Source organism: Neopsephotus bourkii, unplaced genomic scaffold (genome assembly GCF_033783945.1).
Source record: "Neopsephotus bourkii isolate Nb327-2 ecotype Australia unplaced genomic scaffold, CSIRO-AGI_Nbou_v1 NB_1634, whole genome shotgun sequence".
NCBI lineage: Eukaryota > Metazoa > Chordata > Aves > Psittaciformes > Psittacidae > Neopsephotus > Neopsephotus bourkii.
In genome coordinates, this window is record NW_026902109.1 from 10,419,487 (window position 1) to 10,435,199 (window position 15,713).

General features: G+C 40.0%; 1 protein-coding gene across 3 annotated transcripts; it reads right to left on the reverse strand.

Annotated features, from left to right (window-relative positions):
* Nucleotides 1-4,634: 4,634 nt before the first annotated feature.
* On the reverse strand, nucleotides 4,635-14,535 carry GHITM (growth hormone inducible transmembrane protein). 3 transcript variants are annotated; one of them, XM_061373775.1, is made up of 9 exons: nucleotides 14,430-14,535; nucleotides 12,837-12,996; nucleotides 11,396-11,495; nucleotides 10,065-10,176; nucleotides 8,788-8,929; nucleotides 7,605-7,713; nucleotides 6,362-6,550; nucleotides 5,607-5,778; nucleotides 4,635-4,826 (listed from the first exon to the last, which is right to left on the reverse strand). In XM_061373775.1, exons 2-9 carry the CDS (start codon nucleotides 12,963-12,965, stop codon nucleotides 4,739-4,741), a joined length of 1,041 nt encoding a protein of 346 aa, XP_061229759.1. In that variant the 5' UTR covers nucleotides 12,966-12,996; nucleotides 14,430-14,535; the 3' UTR covers nucleotides 4,635-4,738. The 3 variants fall into 3 exon arrangements, with proteins under 3 accessions (XP_061229759.1, XP_061229760.1, XP_061229761.1); XM_061373776.1 differs by having other exon boundaries at nucleotides 14,426-14,535; XM_061373777.1 differs by having other exon boundaries at nucleotides 14,453-14,530.
* Nucleotides 14,536-15,713: the final 1,178 nt, after the last annotated feature.

The window sequence follows — 15,713 nt, forward strand, 5'->3', positions numbered from 1 at the left end:
CCTTTCCAGAAAGCCCCAAAGGCTGACAGCTGCACAGTATTTTCTGCTTTGGAGGTTTGCCAGCTTCATTAAATGCTTTATCTATGCTTTCCCAGACATCTATCATTGCACAACTTCATTTCCTCATAGTAAGTTTTCTGGAACTAAGCATTGGACAACCAGACTAGTTATTTTGTACAAAAGACTCATAATGTTATATATTCTTCTATCATCTTTCTGAAAGAAGGAAAAGCAAAGAAAAAGTGCTTTCTCAAGCAGCAGCTGAAAGGACAAATCTTTTAGAGCCAGGGTAAATGGCAAGAAAGATAATCCTCCCTGTTTAGGCACCTGTGTTTTAATCTCCTTTGGGGGGAAGAAGTGACACGCAGAGGGAATAGCTCTGCTTCCATAACAAGGTTACACAGTTCCTCTCATCACCCTGTCATGAAGGTGTGAGCTCTGGCAGATTAGCTGTCAAAAACAGGTTCCTTAATCGCATCTTGCTTGAACTAGAGGACTGGACTACCACAAGAAGAAAATGTTTCCCCTCACACACAGCACTTAGCACTGCACCCAGTGTCAACACTTCTGGACCGAAGCTTTGCCTCATTTTGGTATGCTCTCTCTCCAGACGCCTACAGCTACCACGTAAAACAGCCCTCATTGTATCTCTAGTCTTCCAAGGCTAGAGAGAACAGAAATCACCTAAGCAAGCAGGGGGAAATGGGATGTATCTATTGTTCCATTTTCATGACATTGCCTGCAGGAGGGAGGTTAAAACCAAGCAAAACAAATACAGCTACAAGCTCCACCTTAACAGAGCAAGGCTATCCAGAAGAATGACCTGTGAAGAGACAAGAGTCAACACAGAGCTTAGGGACCACAACCACCACACACAAAACTCACAGGCATGTTGGCTGGCACCTCTGCAAGGGCTTCACTTGCAGGGCACCTGCTGAAAAACTATCAAAGATGTTTTAAAACCTGCTCCAGGACAGTCTCCTAAGTGATTATCAACTCACCATAAACTGCTAGGAGAAAACAACTTCAGTCTTGATCTTCATTGTGGTCTTTGATAGTGACTCTATCCCAGATGCTCATTACTGTCTCTAGGAGTGAATACAACTACAGTCTGCAGTTTCTATGCTACATATACTTTCCCTTTGAAAACGGAGGGCAGCACATACTCCCAGAGAACTAGGCTGGTTGACCATTAGTCCAGATTGAATTAAATTGACTGTATCCTTAACGTTCTTAATGCTCCCTACATTCTCACAGCTCAAATGTTAGTTTCATTTAATCCTAAATTCAACAAGACCATCTACTCCAACAATTTTATTTTCCTTCTGTTTTTATTTTCCGTTTATGCCATAAAAATGTATTTTTATATTTCCTTATGTTATGAAACAGTTGCTTCAGCCTGGTTAGAATAAATTCTTTCACACAAAATACCAATTCCTCTTCGAATGGCATGAGCTTTTAATAAAATATTAATGAATAATATATTGGGATATCACCCCCAAGAGCAATGATGCTATGAAGATGCAATTGTAAGAGTTTATCTAGCTTCTTTCTGGCCAGCAATGAGACACTCTGGAGCATCCCTTATATAAGAACTCAAACTAGGGTTTGGGTTTTTTTTTTCCCCCAAGATTCTCAGACATATCCTTTGTCATTTTTGATGTATCAGTAACATGAATCTAAGGATACATCCCTTATTTCCCAAGATTATTCAGAAATATGTACTTCTGCACTCAATTTCCCTTCCAGCCCCCCACTCACCTCAGCAACAGCTACAGCCTTTTTTTCAACTGAAAGATGCAATACAGCAGTTGCTGCTCCTTTCATAAAATCAGTGCCTTAAAGATGACCATCGTGCATGCCTCAAACTTCCAGCTGACAGACTCTACAGTCATGTTAGCATCACTGTTTCCACTGAACCTCCTCTATCCAACCACAACCTTGACACACATCTGTTTTATCTTTTTTGATTATTCTTTGACCTTATTTGTTAAAGGCTTTTCCTTCTTCTGGTAATATTCATTATTCAAGACAAAAAAGAAAAAATAAAATTAAAAAGGCTTTATTCCTCAGCGGGTTTTGCATTTCCAAATTTATACCCTTCTTATAACAACCATTTTCCCTTAGTTTACAGCACATGAAACAGATCATTAATTAGATGGTCTAACCACAGTGCTGATCAGCTTTTACAGATCTGAAACTTAAGATATAAGGCATCTAATTTCCTTCTGAAAGTATTCAGTGTTTATGAGGAGACAAAAAAGCTCTTCCTCAGCTGTATTTGCTCTGAAAGTTGCTGAGCAAGATACACTTAACGGACCCTAATACAAGTTTTACAATTAGACCTTTCAATTGAGGGTAAAAAAAACCCAACAAACCCAATCCAAAATAAATTGCTTCCAGTAACATCACCCCGGTAAATTCAATTGACAAATCTAAACAACTTCTTAGCTCTAGAAAAGTTCCCAGGTTTTGTTGCCGTTCCAAAAGCAGCCTGCCAGTAAGCCAGCACCAACTGCCAGATGCTTTCCCTGAAAGCACATGGTTTTGTGCCTACCAAACTATCACAATTTAGATTTGTATCTGCCCTCAAAGCAAAGCTGTCTTAACTGAGATAAATCTTTTTCACTTATGACTTCAAATGTAAAGGAACAACTCTTGTTTTTCCTTTTGGACACCCACGCTGGGTGGCATTGAGTGTTTCTCTCCAGCTATCAACTCACCCATGAGTCAAGCCCCATCTCCTCAGAAGACTGAGCACAGAAGAGTGCTCATGCTTCCTCAAGCACTACTTGGCCTGTTTTTTTTCTTAAAAGGTTACTGGATCTTCCTGGTGATCTCATTTCCACTGCAAAATTTCCCCTAGGTAGGGTGCTGTGTTTTCCACCTTACTGTTTCAAACAGTCCAGAATCCCTCTCTTGGCTCAGTCAACCTCTGAAAACCTTGTCCGCAGAGTGTAGCCAAAAGGCAGTTTGCCAGCTTTTTTATTACAGGTACAACTTCTAGAATTTCATTGTAAGACAGCATTCTGTACATTGCAGAATTTGAGGACAAGCACACTGCCCTGTTCACCTACAGCAACAGTATGAAGAAATAGATTGAGCATACAAAATTGCTTAAAAAGATAAACCCCTCTAAATAGGCTACTTACACTTTGCATGATCAGAGATTTCTTCCTCTTTAAGTACTACACATTTTTCTTCAGCTGTTAACAATGCCAGGAACTAGGCTGTGCCATATCATCTTTAGGCACAAAGGATTTGCAACAAGGTTCTGCACAATCCAGCTTCCTTCCTATGCTTTACAAGTCTAAAAATACTATGGTATACGACAGACATGAAAGCAGGGCTGCTGTAGTCAGTAGCCAACAGGTTGCACTAACAGAACCACTTGAAGCAAGTTGAGATCAGCATCTTCCATCTGGGAAACATCCCCAAAATATTCTAGCCAGTGAAACTGGATATAGTTTTTGTTGATTTCTTGAACAGAGGAATACAAACTCTCTTATAAATGAAACTGTAGCCAAAAAAAATCTTTAATACTCTTCAAGTTATTAGTGCAGAGGCACTAAAATTTCTATTAACACAGGGACAGAGAGTTGTCAGCTTGTGAGACTAGAATTTTATTGTTCATAGTCAATACATAAGCACAGCATGTTTATGAAATTGAAAGTCAAGAGTTGTTGACATTACCTTTAAACTTTCTTGTGCCCAAGAACTCACCTTTTATTTCAGCATAAAAGAACAGAGTTTGGTAAGTATTTATTTCTTAATATTAAATCAATTTCACTGATAGGCAACAATCCTTTTAAACCAAGCTAAACATACCAACTGGGGGTAAAGTTACAGGCTGAAGCACACAACAGTATGGGAAATTTATGATACTTGGGTTGATAGCAGTCTACCCTCAATTCCCTCTTTCTGTGCCAATTGTACAAGCTCGTCAGAGATAAGCACTAAGAGCTCTTCTGAAGGACAGAGCTTCACCCACAATACCGAGATTTAGTCACTGGAAGACAGACACATCTATTGCTATTCAGTAATTTGGTAAATCTAGTACAAAAAAAACATAGCTATTATACCCACTCAGCATTAAAGCACTGAGTTCTCATTTGCACTCCAGAAGGAGACTGAAGTTCACATGGGACAAATGCCGCATGGTTTCCCCATCGTGCTTCATTTACACTTTTTGGTCACCTCACTGGTCAAATCCAATGCATTTCTGACAACTGCTTAAACCTTGCTGAAATATCTGCCCAGGCAGAAGTCATTACTGCATTTACTGCCATAATTTGTTCTTAAGGTGTCACTGAAATATCATTTATGCGATCTTCACTGAAAAAAATGCCACATTCCAACAGCATTTCATAAAGTAGCTTGTGTCCCTACTTGTGTAAGGGATACTGTTTAGAAATGATGGCCATTACTACGCAACAACAGTTAAAAAAAAAAAAAAAGCTGAATTGCTGTCAAACCCATTAAAAAGCAGACAGACTATTTTACTCATATATTAAAAATAATTTACTTCCTCAAAATAATGTACAATTAGAAGCAGTTCACACTATTTTAACAATGAGCTGGAAAGTGTTTGAAGAAAAACTAGTAAGCCTGAATCACACTGCACTGAAACAATGTGCTGAAATGCTTTATATTCCTGATTTGCAGCAAAACTTCTTGTAACCATGAATTTTTATTTAGTATGTGCATTAAGGTAGGCTGTCAGACACACAGTCTTGGTTTACTTCCTCCTGCTACCTCCACCACCTGCAAGCATGGTGGCCACCCGAATGAAGATGTTCAGTGTATCTGTGTAGATACCCATACACCTAGAAAAAAGGAAATAAAAGTGAATTACTATTGAACAGAAATAGTATTTGTATTTCACACCATTACACTTCATTTTTAAAAGCCTTCACAAAGCGTCTCTAAAAAAACTCAACTATGATTGTCCCCAGTGCTTGGTATGTCAAAAAACCCCTGTATTTTTGTTCTACCATCCCTGCCGTAACAGACAGTATGCTGTTCTCATACAGGAGCTCTCTGCTTTTATGCTGCTCTTTAATCTGTTTAGCTCCAAGAATTTTGAAGGTCAGTATTATTCTATTTTAATTATAGAAAATCAGAATAAAGGAGATAACTCACGATAAGACAGACAACATTTACAGGGAGTCAATTAATCCATCTTTAACTATCTGTCACAATGTTGAATATTTTTATTTAGTGACAAAGGGTAGCAAATATTAAATGACTATGAAAAAGTTAGCATTTTTTGTCTCAGATGATACTGACAGATATTTGTGGAAAACAGCTATGAATTCTCTCAGCAATGCTTTAAAAACAAAACTGCTTTTTGGAAGTACTGCTGGAGGCATGTGACACCACATTCACCCCTGTTTCTCTCATTTCAGGCAGATGCTTTCAATTTTAACTCCACCAGCTATTTTCACACAACATCTTTAGACCCTGTGATCCTTCACATTTAATAGCAATACACTTCTGAACAGTAAATAAAAGGTCTGGCATAGTTTAAAAGCGTAGTTTGATACAGCCTGAAGCAAATGCTTACACAGCCATTGAGATCAGCTGCATTAACACATAATACTTACGCATTGATTGGGTCATATTTTGTTACTCCATAATATGGAATAGTTTCTGCACGCTTAATAACATGCTGCGTATCATAGAGCAGGAACATGCCAAAGAGTACTAATCCACCATAAACAGCTACCGAATACAAGCCGGCACCAAAAGCAGAAGTGGGAGGCAAGAACATGGACCCTGGAAAGGAATGCACAACGTACAACCGTATTAAAGACTGCTACTATACATATCTGCTACTCTGAGCTGGGTCAAATAGTGGTTACTGTAGCACACATTTTTCAGTGAGTATTCAATTCTCAATTTGTGGTGCTTTTTGATAGCAAGAGTTTTAATATACAAGCTGAAGATGTCACATATACAGCCTGATCTAGTAATTCTGAACACTTTAGGGAATCACAGGTATTTCATATGAAAGTGTTTCTGACCCTAGGACTACAACTATACCTAGAAACACAAAAGGGAGAAGAACAAATAGACCAAGAACTCGGATCACATTTACTGTCTTCCCTACCCACTAGCAGTAACTAGAAATACAAGCCACCACTACTGGCCATTTTTCAGATTAACGTGCCAGAACTGTAACTTCACATTTACTTTCAAGAACACATTTAACAGAGTATTTTCTGCTGTGCTAGGCCTGCAAGGGCTATTTACAGCAAAACTTAATCGGACAGATCAGTCTGCAATTAAACAGGAACCGCATCCTAGCAGTTTACTTTTATAACCTACTTTATCTGATAGTATTAAAACAGTGTTTTACCAATTGAAGAGGCAAGAACAAAGCCTAGGCCTATTCCCAGGGGTCCTCCCATGTTCAGAAATTTTTCACTTGGAGCACACATGGCGACAGTGGAGAGACCTCCAACAATTCCAGCAGTATACCAGGCAGCTCTGATCAGCAAAGGACCACCCAAGAAGGCTAGAGGAGCCACCACTGCACCCATGACACCTAGCAAAGGAAAACAAAACACCACCCATTATATTCGGAACAGATCTGGTAAGAACACCACCTGCCAAAACAATTTTGTTTTACAGCCAGGTAACATGGCTCAAACACACTTGATCATGCACCTACCCAGAAGGGATCACAATAAACTAGCAACCTTAAATTCCATGACTTACTTTTATCTAGCTCTGAGGAGCACTTCAGGGAGCTGATCTTTGGAAGAAAGCCTAACAGTAACATACTAGTATGTTCAGAACAGAGCTGGTAAGAGATACCTGCCACAGACTGATCAAATACGTACCAGGCATGGGAGCACTCAACTATGAAAAGCAGAATGGATTTCTGCTACAATAATTACTGAGGCAATAGTTAAGTAATTAAGTCAGACTTTTTGCTACAATCATGTATGAAACCTCTTATCTAGTCTATTAATATCACATTAGGTTTTAACTTAGCAATCACCAAAATAAACACAATTTCTTCGTCAAAATGTTAGCTCTAGAGAGGAAAATACAACTCTAGTGCTTAACATACATGTGTTTTTCATGGACCATGAATTATTTCTGGAGAAACAGTTCTGAAAAGTAATAGCCACTGTTATTTGAAGTAGGCATCATTAGTGAGAAAACGATCTGTAGTCGCAGCTTACACACCTGATGGGCACATATATTTAAGCAGTTTAATACTAAAAAAAAGTATTTTTCTAGTCAAGTTTTCAAATACTTTCTTACCCTGCAGAACTGGAGAACAGGAAGTATAGTGCTTTAGAAGCTATGGTCCCAGAAAGCAATCACAAACCCAAAGCAGATATGATATCAACTAGTTCTATCCGATGTGGCATACACATATCACAATTTTAACTTGAGCATGACTTTTAGAAGATTATGAAAAAATATGAGCACTTAAGGAATCTTCCTGACATTCAAGTCTCTGAAAAAAATCTAACTCTCCTACAGCAGTATATAGAAATCTGCCTTAAAGTCAAAGTTTCCTTAAATTAAGAATCTGGTCACACCGAAGCACAGACATCTCTACAATGAAAACTAAAATCACATACCTGAATGCATCATCCAAGCCAAATGTTTAGCAGCTGGACTATTTTCATAGGATATGGACCTGACCAACATTCCAGCACCAATCATAGCTGCGAAAGTTGCGCCTATTGCCTGTAAAAAAAGTGTTACAGTGCTCAAGTTATCATTAGGGCATAGTCTCTGTTCTCACTTCCTGAAGTCAGTAGAGTAAATCTGAGAAGAGCAACCTAATTCATAATTGGGGTGTTTGTCAGTTTTTCTCTTGTAAGGTCACAGTAAAAAGCTTCTTCACCCTAGCTTGCAGTAAGTTCCCATGTTATTTAGGCTTCTAGGAACCCAAGTTTAGTGGTAAAATGGCAACCATCTCTTAATTGTGTAATGTAAGATCAAGAAAACATACAGTTCTGCCCCTTACTCCAATCCTCATTAGCCTATCTGAAATGTCAGTCTTAGTTTTGTCTTGTACATTTCTCTACACAAAGCTAGTACTCAGTTCACACACTTTTGCCACCAATGCTTTTTAAACCTCAATGCCTCCTCTTACAGATGGTTCCAAGCAGAATCATCCAGCATCTAACACACTGGTCAAAACCATACAATTCTGATTTATCAACAAGGATGCATTATTAAATTAATCTCCATAAATTATGTAAATGTTGGCATTTAACTATTATCACTGCACTCAACACACCAAGTATGTACTAAGCAGTCACATTTTGTTAGCAGTACGCTTCGATGATTTGCCTACTAGTAGCATTTCAGTCTTGGCAAACAGGAGAGAGATCTCAAAAGAGCTATACAGAAAAGCACAGGGAGAAACAGGAATGCACAGGGACATCAGTTTCCATTTTAGAAAGTGACAGGAACAGCTTCATTAGCCTCAGATGACTATTTACAACAGCTTCCTCTTGCATACAGGTGGTAAGGATAGCACAGCATGGACTTTTTTCTTATATAATTTGTCTCTGACAAACTACGAAGTAGTATAGAAGGTGCACATCAGCATGTAGTTAGAATCACCAAATCCTAAACCACAGAATATCATTAACATACTTACATAATCTTAATGGATAAGAAGATCAATGTAAGTGAAGTTTTGACTTACTTTTCACCAAGTAATCCACATTTAATATTTTTTTTATATCAACCATCACATTTAAGGTCATTTCCCAGTAAATGTTTTTTATTTTTATAACATAAGCTTACCAGCCAGGAGCCTTTTGTCATAAGACTCATGAGAGCTGGAGATCTGCTTACTGCTACAGCAGACAGTGCCGTCAAGCCAATGCTTCCCGCAAAGTACATGTAAGTAGTTTGAATTCTGTCTTTCACATACTGTGGCCAAATACTGAAAAATAAGCATATAACTTCTAAGTCATGCACAGCTGTATGATTACCAGTATCAGAATAAAGATTAACTGAAAACATAATCAAGCTGTTAAATATATTCATAGCTATTGATATACATAAGGCTTCATAAAAGTGGTGCGATCTAGCAACTTCTGCCATGAGTTTGTCTTGTAACAGGAGTTAAACTTTTAAATCTTGCTGGTCTAATGTAACAGAACTCTCTAGAAACAGTGCAAATTGCAAATAACGATAACTGCAGTTCAATTCTAAGAAAACAGGATACAGAGGAAACAGAATAACAAATACTTTTTAACCATGGAAAAATAGAGAATGGTGTATGTATAACAAACTGGTTTAAGAAAAATGCCTACAGAATGGGAACTGAGCACTAAGTAGCTTGCTAAGAGCTCACAGATTGCTGAGTCACAGTCCACATGATTATCTGACATCACAGGCATGAATGTCATCTTGAGAGCTCTAACAATAGCAACAGACTTAGACATTATGAATGAGTTTTTGCAGTATGATTTCGTCATATTATGGACAGCAAGCTTTCCCTGCTAACACCAAACTTAAACATAATGCACACATTTTCTCTCATTTCACTTTTTTGACCCATTACTTCAAGGCTTTTGGAGGAAAAAAACCAAACACAGACATATGTATCAATGAAAAGTTCCTCAGATACCAAAGTAAAACGTATTTATTAGAGCATAGCTTATACCAAGGTAAGTAGCGTGTTCCAAGGAGACTCTCTTTCCAACATGCAGTATTGAAGTTTAATGAATAGTCTCACAGGAACACCAGGCAAAGTGGTTGTAACAAGTTTTACAGCAGACTACACTTCATAAAGTAGCTGTGGCACACCTCATAAGGCATATTTATATACTCTGCACAAATAAATTTCAAATTTAGCAAAACAAGTCACTTAAGTCAACATCCACTTAAACCTGAGTAATTTAAATTTTGCTTTCAGTTACATTCTTTAAAATCCTGTACAGAAAGCAGTGAGAGCTTTCTGTTCAGAGCTTAAAAAAACCCTTAAGCTCTGTGTACACTGGGTGTTAGCAGCAAAAGAAGAGACATATAATGAGGAGGGAGATTCACTTAAAACAGAAAGCCATCTTACTTACGCAGCTTTTTCAATAGCTCCAATCTCACTGGACATGCCCATTCCATAGTAAGCAAGGGCCCCCAGGCCAACAGCAGCCCCTCCAGCAACAATAAATTTCCCCAGGCGATCAGCTGTATGAAGAAGAAAAAAATATCCACATTGTTATGAATGCTTTTTCTTGAATAGTAACATCCTCACGAGTTTTGTTGTATCAGCAATAGCTGATCCATGTTAAGACTTCTTTCTTAAAGTTCCACTTAAGTTACCAGTTCTCAAGGAGCTACACATGAAAAACTCTAGATTCACCTTATCAACACAATATAACTTCATAAAATAGTGTAAGAAATAAGAGACCAACTAGTAACATGCCAGGTTTACCGACCTTCATTCGTGACAGCAATTCCAACATAAAACCAGTTAACAGGTTCTCCAGCAGAAGAATTCACCTGTCAGCTGATTCAGTATACCATTTCACTATCCAACTCACTATAGAACAGGAGAAAAACTACGTGTTGTATTTGTTCCTCTCATTCATCTGCCCTTAAATACTTGCTCCATCCAGGGCTCTTCAGCAGCAACTGGATTCAAGTAAGTTTATAAAAGGATTTCCAAAGCTCATGAACACCACCACACGATTTACCATCCGTTTCTGCTGTCTGATTTTTAGGCATACTGCCTGGGTGTAGGTATCAGATTACTGCTACTAACAGAAATATCAATCATAAAATACTGTTATATTAGAAGAGCTGCTGAGACCAAAGACTTTCAGTTGTGTAACCCCAAGTCTACGCGTTTTCCTAATGTGTTATAATCAAGACACTAGCCAATCTACATGCAGTTTAACTCAGTGCTATTACAGGATACTTACAAGTCTCTTCTATCAGATACTGCTACCTAAAAAATCCCTTACACACTAGCTGTACTAAAAAGCACTGCAAGACAATGCCCATGTAACACTAGAAACTTTTTTACAAACTCTACATGCTGTACAAAACCCCTTCCTTTAGACACTATACAAAGTAGATATAACAAAGCAAGCGTGCATACTTTTTAATACCCACAACCAAGTCTCCATTAAGAGGCAACCACTTTCACTGAACAGTTCTCAACAGCAGCTTAAAGAGGAAACATGTAATTTCTCTATATTGTGACACATTTGTAATTTTAAACTCTACAAGGAAAGACAAGCAGAGAAACTGTCTCCAGCTGTTTGATGGAGTTTCCTAAGCCAACTTACACATGAAACAATATTCTCAGTTTCTTTAATTATTTGAAGGAAACTTGATTCCTTCAAGGAAATTTTGAATTACGCTTCTAAGATTCTCAGTATTTAAAGCACAGCTACCTTACCTTTAAGTGCAGTTTCTGCAGATGGCTCAAATGCTGCTTCTTTAATTTCCTGGCCAATTTTTCCACGCCTTACACCTGTTCTTACTCTCGTGGCGTAACACTGTTAGATTCAGATACAACATAAAAAAAGACTAAATGAAACAAGACAGAAGACACTTCTTATAAATTTACATGCTGCATTTAAAATAGTCTCTTAGCTCCCAAACACATGAAGTAACTTTGCTCAAGGAAAACAACTGAACATTAAAGTTTAGGAACTGTTGTGAGTAACACACATTCTAGTAGTACAGCACCAATGCAGAGAATTTCAGAAGCTGATTTTCAGTCTGTATTTCTTTTACTTTAGTCCCACAAGGATTATTTTTTTAAATATAAAAACATACTCTTTACATTTACATTAAAAAATTACGTTACTTTCTGTGCAAGATCACTCCACATAAACGCTCTTCTTGCACAATACTTGCACTTTACAGACACTCAATTTGCAAAGCCATCACAAATTCTGCTTTGAACTCTAGCCTTGATTTAGAGAACAAACCCTGAATGAAGGCTTGTAAAAGATTTTTAAGGCTGACAAGTTCCAAATAAACAAAAGATGTTGCTCAAAGTCTTAGTAATCTGAAAGAGCAACAAACAATAAACTCATATTTCACTTCAGGAACAACATTTGAAGTTTCCTTACCACTGTCCCAGGAATTTCTAAATTACTATACACGCACCTGAGCTCACTCAAAACTGTGAGTTTAACACTAAAAGCTGAAATCTACAAGCCATTAGAGCAATAAAAATCAGGAAGTTTACCACAGCATTTCAGTTTTGATGTGTTTTGCATCTATCAAAACCTAGCATTTTAATAGTTGTCACCTGAGCAGAAAGCGTGCCTGAAATATCTTCCCTAAATGAGGAATAAACAGTGTCTTAGGGTGACAACAGTCCAGTTTTCAAAATTGCTGGTTAGGCCAATGGTAGTCCTGCCGTAACTCAGAACTTGCTCTAACCTGGACAACAGCTTTAAACACACTAAAGTCTTTGAAAAGAAAGCTTCTACTTTAGTATTATACTCAAGGTATATATATTTAATATTATGTTCAAGAGCCTTACTTGGAAGCAGGGAGCTATGACAAGAAGTCAGACAAGACTTTCTGCTGCTTCTACCTTACATAGAAAGACTTGTCCATTGTTAATTATCTCATTTAAGCTCTTCTTTTCAAATTTACATGGGCAAATAATAATTGAAATAGAGGATACTAGTTCAATTGTTCTTAAAACCCTGGTTTTTGACTGAGTAACATTATTCTGTAAATCAGAGCATGTACCTCAAAGAAACACGAGGCTCATGATCATTCAAAACAGGTACTCCATGTAAAGCAATTATTTTGGCAAAACACTCAACCCTTTAAGATATCAGCACTCAGAATCATTAGAAACAGAACTGCCTTACCTGGTTAGGCTGCCAGAGCCTGTATGCTTTTATACTGGAGTTCCTCAAAGCTGGGGAAGTCTGAGTAATGGTGGGGCGGATAGTCTGGCATGATAATGCCCTCAGGCATACTAGCCTTGCAGCCAGCATGGTTGCTTAGGTAATTTAATACACTGTGTTCCTGCAAGGGCATGAGAAAAACATGCTTTACTATTTAGTTACATGGTTTTCAGAAAACAAGGTACACTTACTACTTGCTCTCAACTACACTACAGACTGTAATAGAAATGGTATTATGACTAGAGTTATGTAACAAAAACAGTATTATGACTAGAGTTATGTAATAAAAAATAGAACCTTCTTAAATACACAGTTCAATTCTATCTCTATTTGTCTTCCATTTCCAGAGACTTCTCTCACAACTGGCCTGAAAACAGGAGAACATACCATTTGTCATACATATAAATGACGTAAGAACCCTTTATGTAGTTACGTTTGAGTTACTTTATCAACAAACTTTGAGACATAACACTTCATGAGTGCTCTGTTCTCTGAATAACTGCTCATAAAGGTGATCCAAATCTATTTGAATTTCAGCCAAGTATAAACCCAAATAAGCAAACAGCACAATATATAGGCTAGAACAAGTTTTAGACAGGTATTAAGCTATCCTTTGAAGAGCTAATTAGCTTTACAGAGACAGTAGTAAGTCAAGGTCACAGCCCAGAACACAAGTCCAGGGCAACTTGTGCAGTTTTGACCAGAAAACGGTGACATCACTCGTGGGCAAGTGGACTCCAGACTGCAGTAGTATTAAAACTGCTGGCTTACTTCCATAAATAGTGCATATATTACACAAAGTACCCAAGTTGCTGTAGGTACAAATACTTTGACTGTACACAACCTCTCACATCACAAGATGCCCCAACAACCAATGCTTTCTTTCACACAACTGTTTGTACAACTTTAAAGGTAACTTTAAAGCTGCATGAGAAATGAGCATCCACAGCAGGGGAGAGCTAGCATTAACCCCAAACAAGATAAAGTGGTGAAATAACCCTGCTACCAGAAAATATTACTTCACTTTTAAGCTCAGTTATGAAATCCTCCTTCCTTAAGTTAAATTAGTTTCAGAGACTTATCCTGTTTATGCCACTAAACCCACTCTTCCACTGGGATTACACCGTTTGCAGGAATTTACAGTGGCAACTCCATGCTTACGATAGGTTTTTGAAACTGGTAACTAAAGCAAGACAACTTCAAGCATTAAATTAAGAACAAGGATGAACGACACCGGCATTAAAAAGAAAACAAAACACCATCCGCATTGCAGCATATTAACTGGCAAACACAACAGTAAGGAAACACAGCGAACCTACTCCTCTACCAAAGCATAAAGAAGCCCATTCCCGCCTAGGCAGAGCGGCGTGACTCCACTAAGGGAACAGGGACGCGTCCAGCGCCCGCCTCACGCCTAGGCCCAGACCAGGCCGCGGGCCCTCAGTCACTCTCGGGAGGAGCCTGTTCCCGCCGCTGCCAGCTCCGCCCCTGCGCCCCAAGGAGCCCCGTCCCGCTGCACCCCTGCCGCCCACCCCGCTGCCCCTGCACACCTACGTGGTCGCTCCTCACCCTCTCACCCCGACCGACACTTCCCCGACACCCAACACACAGCTCCGCAACAACGCCTCCAGCGAACGGAAGTGACGCCAGGCTGCTCCAAGCTCTCAAGGCGACTGGCTCACTCACCCCACGTGACTCCGGAGCAAGCAAGCGCCATTGGCTGGGGAAGGCCAAGTGAAGTGACGCAGTGCGGTCGGTGGGCCGAGTGTGGAAGCCATTTTTGGAGAGGGCAGGGAAGTTTCTGGAAGCCCCACAGGCTGGGTCTGCCTGACGCAACCGCGGCTAGCGCAGACCGTCAATCAAGCGCTCTACGCGATGCAGCGGCCGCTCCCACCGGGAGGCAAAGGGTGAACAGCGCTGACTGGCAGCCATTTCACCGTGGAGCCCCCATTTTGAGCGGGACTCCGCCGGGCGTTGGAGCCAGCGGGGTCGCTCCAGCAGCGAAGGGAAGAGAAAGAGAGGGGAGGCAAGGCGAGGCTAGGCGCAGTGCGGCAGTCCCCTCCCGCGGGGCGGGGTGCAGCAGGCTAGCCTGGCCTCTGCAGATGACGAGTGGTCTGCAGGCCCCAGCTGCCCCAGAGATCCTAATGCATGTAGACAGCGGTGCCCAGACGGCCCCGAGGGGTCAGACGTGGCTGCGTAGTCGGCAGGGGTAGAGGGGCTCGACAGGCCTGTGCCGCAGGGCCTGCGTGCCTCCGGGCTGCTGCTGCGAGGCAGCGGCTCCTGCTTGCCAGCAGGTGGCATGAGCTGTGTGGAAATACCCGAGCGAGGCCTCCTCCAAAGTTAACTTTACTTCCGAGGACTGTAACAATCCATCTTGTGCTATGCGCTTTCCCCTCCTCCATTTTGTCAGCTGCTCGGTGTGCTGACGCCGGCTGTAAAATGGCAGGGAGGAGAGGTTTGGCAACGAGTGCACCCAGGTGTGCCGCAGGGACGGTGGCTCCTCTGCAGTAGCCCCTAGGCAGGGCCAAGGCAGGGAAACAGGCTGCAGACCTTAAGCATTCTGGCCCCACCTTAAGCTACTGCTGAAATTTGGGGATGAATCTCCCCTATTTTAACTTATCCTTGGAGTTATGTGTTTCTTCCATGTGGATATATTACATAAATTAAGAGAGGTGCCCACATGCCAGATAAGCACAAAATACAGTATTGTGTACATCTATTACAGAAACTTTTTTTTTTTTTTTTCCAGCCCTTACGTTACAGTCTTGCCCTTTGCTGAACCTTGAAGGTGCCTTCAACCCTTAGAGGCACTAAGCTTCCCCCCATCGGCTAAACTTA

Bases quoted from the DNA above. Each gene is read 5' to 3' on its own strand.
- GHITM (XM_061373775.1), bottom strand. From the start codon at position 12,965: ATGCTGGCTGCAAGGCTAGTATGCCTGAGGGCATTATCATGCCAGACT. The intron at 7,714-8,787 runs GTAAGCTTATGT...CTTTTTTTACAG, and splicing joins TGACAAAAGGCTCCTGGCTG to GCAATAGGCGCAACTTTCGC. The intron at 6,551-7,604 runs GTATGTGATTTT...TTCCTTTGCTAG, and splicing joins GGCTTGGATGATGCATTCAG to GTGTCATGGGTGCAGTGGTG.